Genomic DNA, 21,596 nt, shown 5'->3' on the forward strand with positions numbered 1-21,596 from the left:
ATGCGTAGTACACATAGACAAATGTAGCCACAGATATAAAAGTGCAAAAATGTCTGTCTTAGACTGCAGAGACAAACAGGAGGGATGCTTTCTCTAAGTCAAGAAGTGGATCACAGATTAGGACATCTGACTGCGAGCGCATGATATCCTCAGCACATTTCCATTCCATTTATTTTGTAATTTTGTGTAGGATCATGCTTTAAACTATCAAGCTGATGAATGACATCACTTTAATGTCAAAGAGACATGAGGGGTGTGTTCCAAAGTCTCTCCTGCACAGGCCTCCTCAGTGTCCTCTTAAGTCAGGGGTGTCCAACTCCAGGCCTCAAGGGCCGGTGTCCTGCAGGTTTCAGATGCATCCTTGATCCATCACAGCTGATTCAAATGGCTAAATTACCTCCTCAAGATGTCTTGAAGTTCTCCAAAGGCCTGGTAATGAACTAATCATTTGATTCAGATGTTCTGACCCAGGGTGAGATCTAAAACCTGCCGGACGCTGGGCCTTGGGGCCTGGAGTTGGACACCCCTGTCTTAAGTCATACTGGTTTCCACGATTGGTACAGAAGCACTGAACTACTGTCCACTGGATACTTAGGATATTATAGGCTTTGGACAACACTGAGCGTGGTTGTTTTTGATGTTTTTATGGAATTGTTGACTATAAGCATTTGAAACAATGCAACTGGCCCACAGTTCAGTCAGTTCAGTCTTTTGACTGCATTTAAAAGATGTAGGTAGCAATCGTGACATTGTGCATTGTTTAGTAAGCCCTACTTTATCCTTGTTTCTGACTCATAATTTACAAAATCAGCATTTTGTTGCACATAGGTGTTAAACCAGCAACTGAACCCAAAAATATTCATGAAAGTGTTTACTGAGGTCAAAGATCGAGGGACCCTCAGGGCTGGTTTGCAGTTGCTTGGGCATTAGAAGCCTGGGCTTCACTTTGCAGAGCTGTAAACTAGGTTCATCATATATGGATGAAACAGTTTTTATTCTTTTCTGCTTTACTAATATCTAATTTAACTTTTCCTCTGTGCACTAATCAACCGCCCACATTTATTTCCCCATTTAGCCAGAGAAAATCGGCCAGTCTCCAGTCGCTCCAACATCAGACGGAGACAAGGTGGACCTGGAGGCCTTCAGCGAGTTCACCAAGATCATCACTCCCGCCATCACCCGTGTCGTTGACTTTGCCAAAAAACTGCCCATGTTCTCTGAGGTGAGTGGCGGTTAATTTGACCTGAAGAGCACAGCGGAGGCCAGAATTAACACAAAAATTGGCAAAACTGTTCATTTACCACAGCTAAACCAAGATTGCTTCAGTTTACCAGAAAAGTCCAGCACACAAGGAAAGTGCTGATCATTTACATATTTCCTCAAGCAATCGCAGTGTTTGCAAAATAAACCGGCCTTTGTTTCTGACAATTAGTGAAGCATTCCTGCTCCTGTTTGGCCTGCCTCACTTAGCAGCATGTAATCATGTTTCCCTTCTGCGCTGCTTGTAATGAGACCTCGGGTGATTGGATAATTATCAGGGTATATCAGAACTGTTGTCTAGCGGGACAGCTGTAGTGACAGAGCAGTATGACTGTGAGTCTGCTGCGTGATGAATTACAGAAGAGGAAAAAGTCTTTACTGTGATCTATTAGAGTTTATGAAAATGTCACTTTTTTATTTTTTAATCAGCATATTTTAATGCATTGTATAATTATTATACAAGAATCGCTATCATGATGGATACTACTAATCAAGTCAGTGTCTGAGCATAGTTTTAGTTAGTTTAGCTATAACAAATTTAAAGTTTGAATATTCCAGACACAAGCACATGATCAGCAATGTTTAATTTCCTATCTTCTTCTCACATTGTAACATATTTTATTATAAAAGAAGCCATTTTAATCTGATTAAAGAGGCAGAGGGAGGGAACTTGTTTGGCTTACAAGCGATCTGTTCGTGGCTCTGCAATAAATTACTAATAAGAATCCACAGAAACAAAGCCAGCATTCATTTAGCCAGTAAAAATTAATCTGTTGCTTTTTGACAAATTGATGCAGTACTAACTGCATTATTAGGCATTTACTTTTAAGCCTGCCCCCTAGTTAGAAATTTACAAGACAAATCAAGCCAGTGAATGTCAATTAATCTGCTCTGCAGTCAAGAGCAACGAGGAAAGAAACCAGCTTACATCAAGGTACGATTAATTCAGCACATCAGAGGCTGCAGATTTAATTGAACAGGTTTTAACCCAGAGTTTCTAATATCCATGTAAATCAGGGTGTATTAGTCATAATCTGTGTTCATCAGTGGGGGGGGAGGTACGCCTATTTTCAGCCCATCTTCATATTTCTCCTCCTCCCATCCCTTCCTCTTTAGCACGTCTCTCTGCCTTCCTTGCTCTCATTTATTATTTAGTATCCTCTTTACCTAAATTCTCTCTGCCATTATTTGCTGTACTGCTTTATTGACACTTGGATAATGGCGAAGATGTGGGAAGGTAGCAACGCAGCTGAGTCATATCTAATGTGTGAGCACTAAGGCAATCAACTGAAGGGCAGATATTTCTCATTTTTCTATGAAACTTACTGAATTAAATAAAAAATTGGTGTCAAAGATTCAGTTTGTGGATGGCAGGTTTACAGGGCAGTACCGGCTGTGAAACCATGGATGTATACAGATGCCAGTGTTTGAAATAATGCTGCAGAAGACATTTTTTTGTTAGCTTGCTTCATTTTTGTAGTTATTTATTACTACGACCCGTTGATATCAGCCATAAAATGAGATGATACAAGCAGCTTAATTGAGTTTCCACTGAAGGGTGTCTGCGATCCAGATTGGCTGAGGAGCTCAGTAATTTGGGATGGACTCAGATTAGAGCCACTATTCCTCCACATTGAAAGGAGCTAGGTGAAGTGGTTGGAGCACCTGATTAGGACGCCTCCTGAACACCTCCTTGTTGAGGTGTTTTTGGCATGTTCAGCTGGAATGTTGGCCCCGGGCAAACCAGGGCTCACTGCAGAGAATATACCTCTCAGATGGCTTCTGGTGTTTCTGGAAGAAGAGCTGGTGAAAAGGAGGTCTGGGCATCTCTGCTCAGACTGCTGCCCCAGCCTTTAGATCCAGATAATGAGCAGATGGATGGATATTATACAGCAAAATGGTTTATAAAGGAACACAGCTCTCTGAAATACAGTAAACTAAATAAAATACAGTAAAAATGGGTTAATAAATTTGGTAAAAACATACAAGGACATCAACTTTCAGATGACATTATAGTGACTCAGCATAAACAGCATGTAAAGTATAGTGGTATCTTTTATTGAATGATTATTTATTTATTTAAAAAAACCTGTTAAATCGTTTTGTTTTTGGTTTTTTTGCACTTAATGTTCACGTTTATTTTTAGCCTTTCGCGTGACCGCTTGTCTGTGAAAAGCGCTTCATAGATAAACTTTTCTTACGTACTTGCTTTGTTTTTGAGAATATGACAATATGTTTGCTCGGAAATGAAAACGAACGTGTTTTTCATTCACCAGCTGCCTTGTGAAGACCAGATCATCCTGTTGAAGGGCTGCTGCATGGAGATCATGTCCTTGCGCGCAGCCATGCGCTACGACCCGGAGAGCGAGACGCTGACGCTCAGTGGGGAGATGGCTGTGAAGCGGGAGCAACTGAAGAACGGCGGGCTGGGCGTGGTGTCGGACGCCATCTTTGATTTGGGCAAGAGCCTGGCACAGTTCAACCTTGACGACACGGAAGTGGCGCTCTTGCAAGCCGTGCTTCTCATGAGCTCAGGTTAATGCTAAAACCTTTATTCCACATATTTAAAGCTACATGGCAGTGTCTGGACTTGTTGCACATGTTATTAGTGATATATCAGTTTGAATTTAATGCAATTTAAATGCAAATTTTTAGTGTCCTTTGGCCTTGCAGTTGCAATACAAAGACATCATTACTCGATACTCTACATATTATACAATGTAGCCTATTTTGAATCAAAATCTAATTATAGTCTGAAGATAAATGTCCACATGCATATTCAGTGTTGGGAGCTCAATTTAAATGTGATGAATAAGTCTTTGCATGTCTCTAGTCTTGGTTTATTTATTGTAGAACATTTATTACGTACATGCGCAAAAGTGCAGTTTTTTCAAATAGTAGGATGCAAAAAAAGAGGGGATGCCCTCGTCTCTCTCAGTGCATCCACCAATTATTTAAAATATGGCAAATATACATAAATAATATATGAATATATATTTGGTGCTGCTGCCCCATGGTTAGCACCATCGGCTCACAGCAAGAAGGTGCTGGGATCTATGTGGTCATTTCTTTTCATTTTGTTGAGTGATATTCCGGCCTTCTCCCACATTCCTAAAACATGCATGGTTAAAGTACTTCTAAACTGGCCATAGGTGTGAGTGTGAATGGTTGTCTATCTCTATGTGTTGGCCCTGTGATAGACTGGCACCCTTTCAGGGCCTACCCAGTCTTTAGCTCTATGACAGTTGAAATAGGCTGCAGCGCCCCTGAACTGGATAAATGGAATAAATTGGATAGATGAATGAACGTAAATAATTTAAAGTTGTTTTTGTTTTTTTTTACTGATATATATATATATATATATATATATATAAGAGAGAGAGAGATTAATTAGTCTAGAAGCATAAAAACATTAAAAAAATTGACAAATATATATATTTGTCAATTTTTTTATGTTCCTAGACTAAACGCTTGTATTTTTCCCAAGTTTAATAAACTGGAAAATTAGGATTTTTTTCTGGGTTGTAATCACCCAGATGGCACCATGATAATATAATGCTATTTGCAGTAAGAACCTTGGACATGATGCTTGATAACAGGTCTCATCTTATTTAGTATTGCTAACATTTATAGTTCTTACATCTTCAACTATGTAGTACTCATTGTCCATATGTTCTCTTTTCCCTTCTCCTTCTTCTATCCTTTTCCCATATTTCTTCTCCAACCCCCTCCCCACCGCCATCTGTGCTCCCTCTTCCCGCTCGCCTTCTTTGCTTTGTGCAGATCGCTCAGGCCTGACCTGTACGGAAAAGATCGAGAAGTGCCAGGAGACGTACCTGCTGGCGTTCGAGCACTACATCAACTACCGCAAGCACAACATTCCCCACTTCTGGCCGAAGCTTCTGATGAAGGTGACGGACCTGCGGATGATCGGGGCGTGCCACGCCAGTCGCTTCCTTCACATGAAGGTGGAATGTCCCAACGAACTCTTCCCCCCGCTCTTCTTAGAGGTCTTCGAGGACCAGGAGGTGTGAGGCACACTTGCCGGCACGCAAAGGGAAGAGAAAGTTGGAGCGAAACAGAAGATGGGTTAGTCCATCGTGCTTGTGGGGGAAGAATGGAGGGAGAATCCTCTCTGCAGGAATCTGCATCTCTCTGACATCACATTCACAGTATGTGGTTTTAAAACTGGAAACAACAATATCAGAAACGACACACCAGCAACAGGAGAGTGAAGCAAACAGAGGATTTTGTTTTGTGAACACCCTCTTCTCCACCTCTTTCTCCTCCTTATACCAACCCCTGTTTTAAAATCTGTTTGGGGGCCCTTCTGTCTGAGCATGATGTCTTATCTAGTAAGAGTTGTAGCCATTTGCCAAGACACAAACACACACAGACACACACACACACTCACAGCCTGTTCCACCTCAGTTCTTCAGGGCAGCACTCTTTGGAGCGTCAGTTCCCCCTCCTTGGTTTTATTGTAGCGGTCACAGATTTACACTTGTCTTGAAGCCCATGTTTCCGGCGTCAAAGCTGGCCAGCACCTCTCAGTATTATTTCTGAATAAGTGTTAAGGCATTGATTCAGAAAGTATGGACAGTAGTGTCATCTTGTTGCTCACAGTCATGCAGGCGCACGAATTTAGCAGACACTGCACATAAAAATTTCAGCAGACGTAAACGTTTCCGTGGTGCATAACGGCGGCAGTAAAGCAGAGCAGCCACACCACTTATCAATTACTCAACTCAATCTGAGCCATGACAGCTGTTTTTGGAGCTTGTTCTTCTCATATCCCTGTGAAACCGGTGCTATATTTATATAAGGCTACTCCAGTTTTATGAAATTGTGTTCTCTACCTTTGAAAAACATACAGACCATGGCTTCATATCTACTTTCATTTTTGTCATTGGACCGGTTCCTGTGACATACAACACACACATACGCACACACACGAGCAGACTTGCCTTGTCATTGCCTATGCTGCTTGTGCCAGCAGCCTACCATCTTATGAATGACAAGTAAGCCCTTCTCTGTCTGAAGAGTTACAGCATTGAAGGAAGGGAAGGAAGAGAAAAAGAAGGGGAAGGAGAAAGGGAGATGCTTAGAGGGGAGGTGGGAGAAAAGGAAGGCGCAGGGACAGAGAGAGGAATTACAACGTAAAAGCTGGACTGTAGCCAGAGTTCAGAAGTAAATCTCCCACACCCAACCTCCGAGGAGGCTCTGAATAGCAGCAAACACCAGCAAGACGGCAGGCCTCATCACATACACACTGACTCTCTTTTTGTCTTTTTAACTCTCTCACACACACACGAAAACACACATCACCTCAGAGTAACGTGAATGCCTCATTTTACTGAATGCACTGCACGGCAGTGTTGATATACAGCCCTAACCTGCAGGGTTTGTACAGAGTCCTCTTATCGTGGGCTCAACTCAGTGTGGCCCCTCCAGGCTTCCATACACATTTGCCTTCTGTTTTGTTTTGTTTTTTTTCTTGTTTCTTGGTTATTTTATTCTTTTTTTTTTTTTTTTTTTTTTTTACCATGGACGTCACTGAGAGCAGGCAAATGCCAAGAAGGCTACCATTTACCTCAAAGTGGACACACCCCTAGGCTGGGGCAGCATTACTGCCCCTGTGGTGTCAGGCACTACCTCACCTCTGTGGACACCGGGCAGCTGCCCACAGCCTACACACAGACATACACCATTCGAGTTGGAGTATGTGTAGAATGATACACAGATGTGCATAGCTTTTTGCATAGGTGCACACTCGTAGTCATGGAAAGACTAAAACACTCACAGAATACACACATACACACAGCGCTGTCACTTGGTTCAAATGAAATACCACTGAAGACAGGAGGGCCAACCATCCCCCTGGAAGGTTTTACCCCCTTCCAGGGAGTGGTACCCATAACATTCGGGTTATCTCTTCTTCTTTTTCTTTTTCTTTTTTTTTATCAAGTGGGACCAAGTGTCATCTTTTCAAATTTGGATTTACCAGTTTCTCTAAAGACAGAAACCGGCTCGCAGAAGCAACGAAGGACAGCGTGGGATGTGCAGCCCATTAAAGCAAAAAGCAGCAAGAGGAACGATTACACGGAGTAACTGAAAAGTCAAGGTGGCCACGCCCGTCAAATCAGCATGTGGTGATGACGTACCACGCTACACTTACGATAGCTGCCACTGGAGCTTGGTAAATATTTTCATGGAAAATTTCAGCTTTCTGTCATGCATGGGCAGTGTGTTTGACATAAAAAAATGATGGAGTGAAGCCTCCTCACAAGCAACTCAATCGCACTTCTAGCTCCCCAACGCTCACTACTATAGCAGTAATATCTCAGCTCAAACATCCATGGCAGATATGACAAGTTTACCCTCCAAATGACCATACAAGAGTGTTTGATTTGATTTCAAAAGCTCACTCTGTTCAATCCAATTCTGGGGCCAAGCCAAATCTCACTGGGTTGAAAGAAATCTAGTTTATTTTCTATCCAATACCAAGCAGTAGTCTATACTGGGCACATGCACAGGATGGGTTATCCACACCTCCTCAGAGCTTGAGTGCAGTTGGGAGGGGAGAGGAACTGGAACGCCAGCTTTGGGCACAGCGGTGGAGTCTGGTTTGACTCTTCCTAAAGTGCATCACCACCTCTAGAGATCCATCCCCACTCTTTTCTTTTCTACCCTCCTCTTGTCCAGTCCGTGACACTGCCCTTTCTGGAGCCTAGCTCAAGTCTAACCCCCCCTCCTGCCATCAATATGATAACAGACCCCACTCAGCCAGGCTGGTGGGAGTTTTTGCACTAATGCAACACCCCATAAACTCTCCTTTTCGGGTTAGTTTCCCCAATTAAAATTGACCACAAATGGGTATCCTGAACTGCTCTGTTTAACTGGGCCTTTGCACTTGCAGTGGGCTTGGCCCTAAACCTGTCCTGTTGTCAGCATTACACCAGTAGAGCCAAAACAGCCCAAAAGCAGTGGGCAGAGATCCCTCCATAGGAGGGCTTTCTCTTTATCCGTGTAGTACTCACTGTCCCATACTAGAGCCCACTCAAAGTTCACTTTAAGCCCTCTTCTGAACACTGAAAATCCTCTCCTTTACCCAAAGCATCCTAGCTGTCACCGCTGAGCAGTTCATACCCAGTTTTGTCCAGATTCATTCACACCAAACAGGATCCAGGCCTTGTGAAACAAGGCTGGCCATAACTGCCCTTTTAGAGTGGCGCCACCAATTGAATGTGACCGACAAAGCAGCAGGGACGAGAGACTGGAGTGTGAGAATGCGTGGATGCAAGAGAAGAAGAAAGGACAGGAAACAAACAAACAAACAAACAAAAAAAGCTGAGGGCCCCAACTCTCACTGCCATCATTGACATGGGCGAGAGGGGGTGATGTGGCTGGTTGCAGAGACAATGTCGTCAAACACAGGGAGGAAGGGCAGATGTCCCCTTCGGCTCCCACGCAGCCCCACGCAAACCCCCGCTCCCGTGCCAGCTGACGACCCCAAATGTCCTCCCTCAGCTCCCACTGTAAGGATTACCTCCAACGTTCAGATTGTGAGGATCAGGAAGACAGATCCCGCATTCCTGAGATGCAGGTTTGGGATTCCAACACATCTTTGTAAAAGAACCGATAAAGAAATCGACGGCCTTTGTTTTTGTGAGCTGACTGGGTATGTGCGTGTGACAGTAGGGGTTATAATGCTGCTTTTTACCTTCTGAGTCTGATGTAGATTAAGAAAACAAAAGATATATGAAAAGGATTTTACATCCGTCAAACAATATGAAAAAAAAAGATGACTTTAAAAAAAAAAAAAAGACTCCGGAACAAAATTATTGGAGATTTTTTTTTTTCATTTTATCATTGTTTTCTTATATTTCTGTTTGTTTGTTTTTTTTGATCCTTCAACTGCTCTGTGTAAAAGAAAAACAAAACAGCTGTTGTCACTTTTTGACCATGTGTGCAGTGTAACATATTTCACTTCTTTTTCACGTCTATAGTTTGTGTTTGTAAGCCAACTGATCTGTTTGTCCCTGTCCCCGTGTCTGTCCAGTTGTCCGTCCCCTTTTATCAGGAGGAAATTTACAACCAACAAAAAAAACCCAGGAATTTCTTTTTTTATATATATTTTGTTCCTTTTTTTTTTAATGAAATACATCTTTGGAGGAAAGAAAAAAAAACAAATAGAAAAAAAATAACGCAACAAAAACTGAAAATACAAAAAAAAAACAAAAAAACTGAAACACAATCTTGTCATACCTCACACAACACAAGACTCAAAGGAACTTGGGAGGAGTCATATTTTGCAGGCACATGTGAAAGTTCAGAGATGCATATATAGATTTTAAAAAAGTGTACATGTCGAGATAATATGTGCTTGTGTACGCATCAGTGTAAGTTACAAAAGGACTCTTCCCTCAAGCTTTGGTGCCCTCTACCTTATTGATTTGGTTCTCGAATGACAGGAGGTGCAACTTAAACTCAAGAAAATGTCGAGACATCAGCTCTGAGCGCTGCCAACGTGAGCACTTCTCCACCTTAAAGGCACAGTCTTTAGACGGTAAACCTAAAATGTGAATGGCCCAGAGACTGAGGGATTGACTTCTGTAATAGCTGAGTGTTTTATGGAATTGAATGTAGCTGACAGGAGGGGGCTGGACCTGACCCCGGCACCCACAACCTAACTTCCACACACCAGCAGAGAGGATAGTGGTGTCACATAGATGTTACAAAACAACCAACAAAACTGAGAATATATATATTGCCCATCTGCAAGGTGCAATACTATGTTATGTATTTTTCTATGTTTTGTGTTTTGTTTTGTTTTTTTCATTTACAGCTTATTTTGGCCATAACCAAGGATGTAAATACAAAAACATACAACACTCGAAGATTCATTGTAAAAAGTCAATTTAACCGCTCCATCCCATTGTCATGCAAGTGGATAAAAGTAAAAAGAAAAAAAAGAGCAAAGTAATGTGTAATGCTTGTTACATTTTTTTTATGTGTGCACCCTCTCACATGTGCATGCAGATCCATATTCAGAAGTGCCCTGTGACATTAATCGTAAGCCCTGTGCCTCGTGTTGTTTGCAAAGAGATGGATGCATACCCCTCGTGTTCTCACGCTTCACATGAATGACTATAGTTTTGTGTGTGAGTGTGCGTTTACCTATGGGATCAGATTCCGTTTTTCCAAACTATTGATGTGAGTGTTGCCAGCAGCTGTGGCAGTTAAAGGTCAGGAGTGCAGTGGGGGATGTTTTATTAAAGAGACGCTTCACCCCAAAGTCAAATCTACATGGCCCATAGTAGAGCCGGGGTTCTCTAAGTGTGCTCCAGTGGCTCTCAGTGGCATTTTTGTGGCCCAAGTAAGAATCCACTACTATTATAATTTCATATATTTGCATATATTTTATTCATCCACAGTTCTATCAGGACTGAGAAGCCAAAAGTAAGACATGACAGGAAAACAAGGACTTTATTAAAGTGTCAAAGAGCAGTGGATAAAGAGGCAGGTCGATCTAGCAATAGGGAACCCAACAGAAAAATAGGGAAACAACAGAAAAGACTTGGGAAAAATGAGGCTTGACCAAGATGGATAGGTAAGGGTGATAAGCAACAGGTGAATTCAATCAACAGAACATGTTAAAAGAAAATTCAATAATCAACTAGTTTTCTGAAGATACACACACTTAAAAAGCCTTTGATTAAATGTGCATTTTTCTTGTGCTCCCTAAATCTGCAATTGGTCATCGAAACACCGAGAACCCCTGACCGAGATTATGTTGGTGTGAGTTGCCTTTTTCTTTTCCAGAGACATGAGCTGCAGAAACGTCAGCCTTCTCTTGAGGAACAATAATTCTAACGGGCCCATTTACTTTGTGCTTCTTAAAAACTCCCCTGTCCAACTGAGCTTTCAGTCGCCAAGTCGCTGCACTGAAGGAAAGCATGCATCTACCATGTGACAAGAAGCTCGTGCCTATGACAGAATGTGAACATGACCGGCATTCATTTCAGCTGAGCGGTAATGCTTTTCATTTGCAATGGCAGGCTTAGTTTAGTGCAAAGAAAACAGTCTGTACCTGAAACTGGTCATGTCGCAACACGGTTTCTGACTTTTCTGTAAGTAACTTCACATTACTTCTGAGTTTTATCGATTTTGGGGCACTTATGTTATAATTAAAGAGAAAACAGGCATATCTACAAATTATATATCCAAAACTCTGCAACTCACACCAAATACTCCAGGTAGATAAACGTGTAGATTTGATTTTGGGTGACTTACAAAGGAAAGTTGGAAGTGGGATAGGGAGCAGGGTATTATTGGGCATGAATGCCAAACAGCTGTTTAACACCCACATCGTAGTTGTCAAAGTCTAAAATGGATTTGTTCACCAATGCCCCAAAAAGCCAGCCTAAATACACTGAATCCGAACTTTCTGTGAGGATCAATTTAACTGAAACCTGAAGTAGTTTGCAACAAGTACGTGAGGCCTCATTAACACAAGTCATTTCAGATGCCATTGGGGCCTTCTTCCACAGGTCATTTGCTGATGTGGTTGCACTTGTGAGGCATAAAGATTACTTGTGCATCTTGGAAAGACAAATGTGTATGTATAGCATTTCAGTAACTAGCTAAAACGAGTCTGGAATCACCTCTCGGATTAGTTTCAGTAATCAGATCTCAGTCAGTTTTAAATGCTTTTCTGGATCCATTTCCTTTTTTCTGCTTCTATGAGATTGAATAGCTAACCAACCTTCCCACAATGCATAAATGAAAGTACAAATGGTGTCTTAAATGATGCAAGTTTGAACCAAGCAACATTTTCAGCTCCAACTGTTTAAAGCTGAAAGTAATTTTGGTTTATAACAATTGGTGACACCCCGAGCTCACACAAATCATGCTGTTCCTCACCACAACAAGCAGACTGATGTTTTTGAGGCTGGCTTTGTGGAGCTTCTCAGCCCTTCCCCTCCATGGATCCTGGTTTATTCTCACATGTTGACATGTTGGACAAGGGTGGAGATTGTCTGTAATGTCTTTTGGTTTTATGGTTGTTTTTGGTTTCCCTCTCCCCTCCCCCATGCCAAATGTAGAGTTTGTTAAGACATGCAAGTAGCAAGATGTCTATGCAATTTCCCTCCAAATCCCTCCAAAAGACATGCTCACTGTAACAACTGTGAGCCGGTCTTGCTTATGAAATCAGATTTGGCCCTTGCTTGAATTCCAGAGGTTCTTTGCATGACCCAGAGACCCTTGCTACTTTCTGTGGGTGTGGGCCAGAACTGTTGGGGTTAGCTGGCCTTTAGCCCAGCCTGCTGGCTGGTTCTTAGGCTCAGTAAATCTTCACAGTCGTCTGGGACCCAGAGAAGTAGGAGGGGTTCCGGGGATGTTGTGGAGAACAAGGATTCTACGAGACGTGCTGTTTTTTTGTAAACTGCTCAGAAAGTGGTGTGTGTATGTATATGTGTGTTGTTTGGAACTTTGCTTGTGTGCGTCGAATGCGATGCTCTCATTGTTTGGTGTGTCTCAGAGCCTCAAAATATAAAATTAAAACCAGGCCCTAAATTCAGTCTTTCTTGAAAATGTAGCTTTAATCTTTGCATATCGCGACCAAGTTGCTGAAATTTATGTAGCACAAGTAAGGTTAGTTAACCATGTGCTTACCTCTTCTTTTGAAATGTGAGGCAAGTGTTTGATAGCAAAAATCCATTTTCCTTTAGCACTTACTTAGAAGCACTTTGAATTGACCAAACCAACAGTAGGTAGAAGATTCTTCAGAGGTAATACTATAATTATGAATATATATATATATGTATATTTAAATTGCACCCAAGCCAAATGACTTTTGCACCATTAAATTTCTGTTCAATCTGAAAGTAAAAACGGCAGAGGCCTTTGGGCAAAGCCATGCAATGAAATAATCAATTATAGCGTTTACAGTTATTTTGAATGAAGTGCAATAAGTGGCCGAGTAAACATTGTGAATTTTATTTGATTTTTATGTCTAATCAGATCTCTTTCTTACATTTGTGTGAAAATAATGCACTGTCCCATGAGAGCATCGGCAAGACCCAGTACACACACACAGACACACACACGTGCACGCACACACGCAAACACAGACCACTTTTTGTGAATGGGTAAAGGAAGCTATTGAAGGATTCTCTCAGGTAAAAGAACATTTTCTAATAAATGATGATGAACCTTGGATGAAAAAACCATTGTTAGCTCCTCTTTTTTGTCTCAATTTGCAATCACCAGTGTTCATTTTACACTTGTTCTGTCATCCTTTCCTGGATGGAAAGGAGTAGACATCCAGGTTCCCAGAAATCGGACCCCAAGTCCAACCTCGGGCAGACATAACCAGGCCCTCACTGCTTTCTTAACCCTAAATCGAAATCGATTTCTTTACATGTGGGGAGTGTTTTGTCTGTTGGTTTTTGTTTGTTTGGGTTTGGGTGCTTTTGTGTATCGCTTGGGTTTTGTGCCGCACTATATGGAAGACCATTCCTGCCAGAAAAAAAGAAAAACATCTGAAATATTAGGAGTATTTTTTAAAGCATCAGATTGATAAGAAAATGCTGAGAGACCAAGTCATCATTTTTACTTAAAGGAGATCGACTCCCATGTTCAAGTCGTATATTTTGATTTCACACGGTGATTATCATCACTTAACTCATTCACTGCAATTGACGTCTATAGCCGTCAATTGCAGTGAATGAGTCAATGGGTTTAACTCATTCACTGCCAATGGCTGGCAGTGAATGAGTTAATTTTGACATTTGATTAATTTAAAGTGTTAATTACGGGGTTATAACATCAAAGTCACATATGTTTCATGAAACACGTCTTTCATAAAAGATCATGAAAGAGAAAGTCAAGATCTGTTGTTTTTGACTCCGTTTGGTCAGTTTTTTCGTGGAATAGGTGAGTTACCATAACACAGTAAAGACATACAAAATGATTGATTTTGGTTACAGTTTTATTTTTGATTATCAATAAATTACATTCGCATAGATATGTGCAAGAAAAACTGTGTGCAAAAATTAATTCATCCTTTCATGTCAGCAACACTCTAGCGTCTTTGCACTCTTTAGGGTCAAAGTGCCAGCAGCAATATTCAGCTTTTCCTCATCCAATTGCTTGTGGTGTACATACAGCAGTGCATGGCTCCCATCCAAGCCAGGCACTATTTGCCCTCAGCGGGGCAAATGAACTGGCTGTAGTCCTCCAGCCACAGGCCTCTTTTATTTTCTGTTTAACTCTGTTGTATGGCTAAAACCAAGGCTGTGCATGTATATAAGTGTGTGCACGTGGATGTTGCTGTTTCACATGAGAACTGTGCTGTGTGCAAGTGAACGTTGAGTGTAAGTGTGTGAATGCTGAATGTCTGATGGACCTGCTTTGCTTCCCCTTCCAAAAATCCCTAAAGCACCTTTTCAGGCCGCGGTGTGTGACGGAAGTCTGTAAAAACAGATTCCTGTCACATACTTGTGTTATTTCCTTTGAAGAATGTAACCAACACTGTGTTCAGCGGGCTAACAGAGAGGAAGTAGGAGGGGTCACTTGGGAAGCATTTCTACTTGAGTGTGGCGGGACTGCAAGAGATAAAAAACAAAACAAAACTGTGAATTTCAGGAGTGGGTGATATTTTAAACTAAAAGCTGCATCAATTCTTACAAATGGACTGTTGCTGCAGAAAAGAGCAGCCACGGCTGCGCTTCGAGGCTTTGCAATTTTGGGTTCTCCTTTCCAATGATGGCCTTATCGATTGTTTTTATATCCCTCCTCTTGTGTGGCATTGCTGTACAGCATGTTTCATAGGACTCCAGAGGATTTATTATGAAGGCTTGCACTTAGAAATGCTGTGGAGTTTGTTCTCGGGGAAAAGAATGAATTAATATGCTGCATGGTAGGAACTGAGGACTCCCAAGAGTGACTTTAAGGTTATCACTACATACAATATTAAATGACTATGTCCAAGCTAGTACTCCCTTTGTGGCTGCATTAGTGCAACAAGAAAATCAGAAGAGAAAATTGAAACCCATGAGCTAAACAATGTAATCAAAGCACCAAATGTTATTTATTGGACAAGCTACAAACATTGTTACAAGTTATTATTATATATAATATATATATATTATATATATTATATATTATATATATTATATAATATATAATATATATAATATATTATAATTGACTGTTAGAGTATGTTTGGATAGCTATGCATTAATGGCTGAGTAAGATGCATATAAATTAAGCTGTATTGATCAAGAGACTAAAGTCACCCCGTTTATCCAAGGTTACATTAAAGGGAACAGTTATCCTCATTTCCAGCTAAATATTTTTTATTCTTGGACTGTACTTGAGTTGCTCTGAATGAGTCACAATTCATTATTATCCTTGTTTACCTCATGCTCCAGTCACACTACAGAAAACAGAGGCTGGAGACACAAATTATTGCAACAGTGTGCAATGAACTTGCAATCTTGTTACCTTTGAAATGGTTGCTTTAGAGACGGGCGACCACTCGTCAGTTGCTGCCATCAAGACAATGATAAAACATTTGCAAGGTAATTCCCCTGCTGCAAAGACGTGTCATAGATGAGTTTTGCTGATTGGCGCAGACTATTGCTGATTGCATTGTGTTGGCAGTCTGTCTGGATTTATAAATCCGACTGTAATTATTTGCAAACCTGTTCCAGTTTGTTTGAGAGTGATTGCACGCAGCCCAACTCAGATCACGTTTGTTTGGAGACTGGTCGCCTCCCAACTGGCAATCTGTGCAATTGCCTTGTGATCAAATGTGGTCACTGAGAAGTTGAGGGTGTTGCACGCTCAACCGCTGCAACAATCAATGCAATCACTGGGCAACCGCCCTTTTTTCTTTGTCGCACGGAGGCTGCCTTTTTTTACTCTCATGTGACTGAGCCATCATACTCTGCCACTATTATACTTTACGATTTTACCCTGTAAGCCAACTTTCTTCTGATTGGCTGCCCCTCATAAACAAAACAAAAAAGGAAACTTCTGTGCTGGCAGCCTGAGCTGTGTGCCTGAAATTACCATATTAGGGGATATCTCTTCTCAGCGACATCACACCAAGTGAAGAGCACACTTATTTAGAAAAGATGAACTTTGCCACCGTGGCACCCAATTATTAGGGAAGTCCCATCTTGTGACATTCACAGGAATTACCCCTTTGTGGCCATTAGAAAGAATGCTGGTTTAAGGCACTTTCACAGTGCCTTTAATAGTCACACCTATGTTTTATATGCAGTTTATAGCCAAGAGTAGAGAAAACTATCTGAAATTTGAGCTTATGGCTCACAGGAACTACTTGAACTTATCTCAACCTCATTATTTGAAACACTGATCATGTTTAATATGAGTATCCAGAGAATATATGTGACAGAAAATATGTAAAAGTATAGTTGGTCCCCTGTTAGCTGAGTTCAGTGCTGTATGATTTGGCCACTATGAATAACTTTATGTGGACACTGTTTTCCTTTTTACACCAAATACCAAGTAAGACCTGAAGATACTTATAGGTGGTACAGTGGTGTGGTCTTGGAATAAGTTTTATGCTGCTCTGACTGTCTGCATGGAGATTTATAGCAATGTTTTTTGTAAACGGGTGTAAAATGCATGCCTAGACAGATAAGAATGTACACGGATTAGCTCATTTATTAACAGTCTATCAATCAGAGATACAGATCAGAGAATATATGAATATATAAACTGTATAGTAGTTGTATGGAGGTGGGGGCTGCTTCTAAGAAAATTATGCAATGCTTGTCAGGTTGAAAAATTGGTTTAAAACTGCTCAGGTTTGATTAAAAAGGCCTCAAAGGGTGCTTTCATCCATCCTCTGTCTTTCCCACTCTATTGGTCCAAGATGTCTCACTTGTCCTGTTTTGTCAAACGCTCTCAGAGCATGTGCACCATCAGCTCTCATGGCCCATGAGCCCATTCTTGTACGCAAAATCCGAAGAAAACTCTCTCTGGTCAGCAAACCTTAAGGAAAGAAATCCATTTATTTCACTATGTAGCAGGTCCAAGTCACTTGATACAGCACCAGCAAATTACCAAAAACCACCATGGCTTCAAGGCGCCATGCCCACTGCTTACATCGTCTTTACTGCACACCTTTTTGCCCACAATGTTTGTAACAGATAGGTCTCAGTGTTGCATGTACAGAAAGCTTAGCATGCTTATAGTATGTTCTGTGAAACTCGCAAAAACTGTGTTTCAAGGAAGGTTTCATTTTACCAGGAAGCAGACAGTTCTACATCCAGTATGCAGCAGCTGGTGCTCGTGCTAGATGTTTTTGTGTCAGACTATTTCTAGATGGGGTTGTCATGTACAAATGTCTATGAGCTATATGTGTCTGTATTCACTATTTTACTATTGATTGTCCTATTTAAAAGAGACACTTTGTGCAACACGGGTGTGTGAGGCCATATGATAAATCAAGAACAAGTAAAGTCTTTAGAGCTGCAATTAATAGACTAAACGACTTAGTAGGATGTATTTTTTTCTTGATTTAACATGAAAACATCAGTTTCACGGTCTGTATTGTGCATTACCCTCAACACTTTTTACAAACCTCATGTGGTAAATATTACAGAAAAATCAGCCAATAGAAGCAAAGTAACCTCACAGTCGGAGATGAAGAGCTCTTTCGCTCTCTCCCTCTTTTTTCTCTCTCTTTCTCTCGCTCTCTGGGTTAAGTTTTAATTTGATGTTTCTTTGGGAATTTTCTTTCTCCTCTGATCTTCTCAAGGACAGTCTTTCAGCCTGCATATTTGTGTCGGTGGAAAAACACACTACAATACATTTAACAAAATTACAAAAAAGGAACCACTGTTCTTTGTTTGATACCACTCTTTCAAATGTTCCTTGTTTCACTGTGACTGCAGAAGCTGCTGGGAAAAAGATGTGTTCTGCAGACACTCAGGGGTTGACCTGACCAGTCAGGGATAATTGGAAGGTGCCAAAGACAGGATGCTAGGTGTTTTTGTTAGTTATTTTGAAACTTTTCAGCCAGGTTATTATCTTTGGAGCAACCACAAACAATTGTTACTTACCCCAATCCAGGATAATGTGTAGGATTTCATCAAGTCAGTGGCTCATGAAGTTCCTTTAGTTCATTTTAATTTAAACAAAACCTCACGTAATGAAGTGATTATTAGTTGTAACATTAGAAAAAGATTTGCATAGCTACTGTTACATGGTCATACTGTTACACAGTCCCATTTTGATGCACAAAATTAATGTTCAAAATAGATTACTTTATTAAATATGACTTAAAGCGACTGAATGACCCCAGAAACTCATCAGGACAGTGCTAAAAAGTCAAGACAGAAAACTGTTTTCCCATACAGTTCTATAGAACTCGAAATCTTTTTGCGACCACAACTATCGCCATCTGGTGGCCTCTAAATAGAATGCAGATTTAAGACACTTCCGCATAGGCTTTATTTTTTCCACTCGGAAGCTATGTCCGCGTTTTATATTGTCTGTTAGTTATATTGGCAATTTTGGAAAAAAAAAATAGGCTAGAATCTGATTAACAATCACCAGTAACTAGGGAAAAATAAGTATCGCCAAAGAGGTTGCTTGCTTTGTTAGGTGAAACTGGTTGCAAAAAGGTATATACTGCTGCACCGGCAACCTCCTTGCGATTGCTTTGTTGCTATCAGATTGATTGACGCAGTTTGAATAAAACACACCAACTTGTTTGCAAATAGTCACCAACTACTCTCTGAGCTGTAGTAAAACAGAGGCACTTCACTTTCAAAGTAAATCAATCAATTGTCGAATGACTTCTACCGCTAGCAATGTCAAATGTCAAACATTGTTGATTTTAGCTAATTAAATCATGTTGTGCAAATATACTGAGAGAGCGACATGGTAGCCTGTGTAGTTCAACACCAATATGTGGGAAAAGTTGCACATTGCTGTGAATTATCACCCTGTTGTATAGGAACATAGTTACTAACATGTAGCTAACTTGGCTAATACTAACTGCTAATCGACAGGTGGTTAATTTGCCATGTGTTGATTGGTTGATTGATTGTTGCTATAATGATTCCACCAACAAAGATAAATGGTGTATCTCTCAGCGCGACACACATGTCATACAGTAAACACAACATACGATAACAGTGTGTCTTAGTACTAGTTTGGCAATAACGCAAACGGAAACAACAAGATTCGGACTTGACTTCACATGGTGGGTGTCATTAATAATAACAATTTTATGGCTGTTACACGAGAACCTTTAAAGTTGGCGCCAACTTCCAAGAAAGAAAAAAAGTGTTGCTTTATATCGTAAGCCAGAACAATAGAGATCTCCTGTTTAGCAAGAACTTGGCAATTGTGCTGCTTTTAGGACACTGTGCAAACATAAAAGAAGGAAATCCAGAAGCTGGTAGATATTTCTTTTTTATGGGCTCAAGAGAACAGCGTCATCTTGGAATTCAGTTATTAAAACACATTCATGGTTATTTTTCACTTGTCAATCACTGATATCCCTCATCTTAGAAGTTACTACGAAGACTCCCTAAAACTGGAAGAGTTTTTATTTTTATTATTCTTGAGCTGAATATTATGAGTCACTGAAGGATTGATGTCGAGGTCCTGGAACAGTACTAGACAAGGGGAGAGAATACAACTCCAAAGGAAATAAACACTGAGATGGAAAGCTTCAATAGAAAACCATTGAGACTGCAGGTACAGCCTTTGCTAGACTTTGGTGCATTATAGGAAACAGTGCACAGAAAATAAAGGCCATTAACTGTATGAGTACAGATCTCTCATTCAATCTTGATCCCGAGGTGCCAGACCGTCATGTATTATCAGGGTAATAAAAGGGTTACAGAAGCTCTTTAAAAGTTTACTCTTATGTTACTGACATATGGGAGACTATGTAAATTTCCTTGGTATGACAAACCCCACCTTCTGGATGTCTGGTGCCAGTTCAACCACACAAGAATAACATTATACCAACAAATTTTAAGAAACCCAGGTTTTGTTCTTTTTGTCTCCTTTTCCTCTCTTTATTTACCTCTCAGTTGACGCCACTGTCACTGGCATGCAAAGCAAAGGAACAATGTTCAGGATTCATTCCCATGATGCACGGGGGTAAACAAACATGCAAAGACATACAATGAAGCTTAAGGCAATGCTCTGGGCTAAATAAATCCACACTGACAGCACTTATTGCAGATAAACGCATATACACGCAGGAAACATCCGAATATCTACTGTGATCTCCTCTCACACCACCCACAACTTCATCACACCAAACCCTTCCTCACCTGGACCTATTACCCACCCCTCCATTTTACACCCTCCACCCCTCCCCCCCCCAACATGAGTCCAGTGGGTGGTGTGCTGTCAGGTTTATATGGTGGGCTGCTTACGACAGGTCCAGACAATCAGCGTGTTTGTAAATGTCAGTGTGTGATTTTCAAATCTTTGTTTATGGTCAGGGTTTTAAAGGAAGATATTTTTTATGGTAATTGTTGCTGGTCTATTTTACTATATATTTATGTAATAAATATGTGAGTACATTTACATCTCATTGGCTCTTTGGTCTGTTATTAGCCCTCGGTTTTCCAGCTGAACCATGTGCTGGAAGGTTTTCATTAATGGACTAATAAATGGAATTCACAAAAACCTTTTTCTCATTGTCTCTTTGTGTTTTTACAGCTGTATAAGCGTGGGATTTGTTCTTAGATTTAAATGGTAAATGGCCTGCATTTGTATAGCGCTTTTCTAGTCCCTAAGGACCCCAAAGTGCTTTACACTACATTCAGTCATTCACCCATTGGCAATGGCAAGCTACATTATAGCCACAGCTGCCCTGGGGCGCACTGACAGAGGCGAGGCTGTCGGACACTGGCGCCACCGGGCCCCCTGACCACCACCAGTAGGCAAACACGGGGTTAGTATCTTGCCCAAGGATATTTGGCATGCAGCCAGGAGGCAGCCTGGGATTGAACCACCGACCTTCTGATTAGTGGCTGACCTGCTCTGCCACCTAAGCTACAGCCACCCTAACAATCAGATCCATATGTGCAATGACATTTTTTTGTAGTTTTGCCTTTGCACACTGCCAAGTATGCACCAGACAATCAAGATGTGATTGAATTGTAGAGTTTTAGATTTGATTCAAGGGGTTTGGCAAAAGTGTTCCATTAACAGTTTGCAATTTTTAAACAGTGTCCCGATTAATTGGATTATTTGCCAGTAAACACTTTCGTGGCTGGTTATTATTTCATCACAAATTAGGCAGATAAGACATCTGG

At 40.9% G+C, this 21,596-nt stretch overlaps 1 protein-coding gene across 3 annotated transcripts in view; it reads left to right on the forward strand.

Annotated features, from left to right (window-relative positions):
- The window catches only part of thrab (thyroid hormone receptor alpha b), a 154,496-nt gene extending 144,250 nt beyond the window's left edge, over positions 1 to 10,246 (forward strand). For all 3 annotated transcript variants that reach the window (XM_082543110.1, XM_082543111.1, XM_082543112.1), the window contains 3 exons: positions 1,076 to 1,222; positions 3,537 to 3,795; positions 5,044 to 10,246. In XM_082543110.1, coding sequence (XP_082399236.1) covers positions 1,076 to 1,222; positions 3,537 to 3,795; positions 5,044 to 5,294 — 657 coding nt within the window. In that variant the 3' untranslated portion in view covers positions 5,295 to 10,246. The remainder of the gene's footprint in view (positions 1 to 1,075; positions 1,223 to 3,536; positions 3,796 to 5,043) is intronic.
- The last annotated feature ends 11,350 nt before the right edge of the window (positions 10,247 to 21,596 follow it).

The sequence above is a fragment of the Aulonocara stuartgranti genome (assembly GCF_965226115.1).
Source record: "Aulonocara stuartgranti genome assembly, chromosome: 8".
Lineage (NCBI taxonomy): Eukaryota > Metazoa > Chordata > Actinopteri > Cichliformes > Cichlidae > Aulonocara > Aulonocara stuartgranti.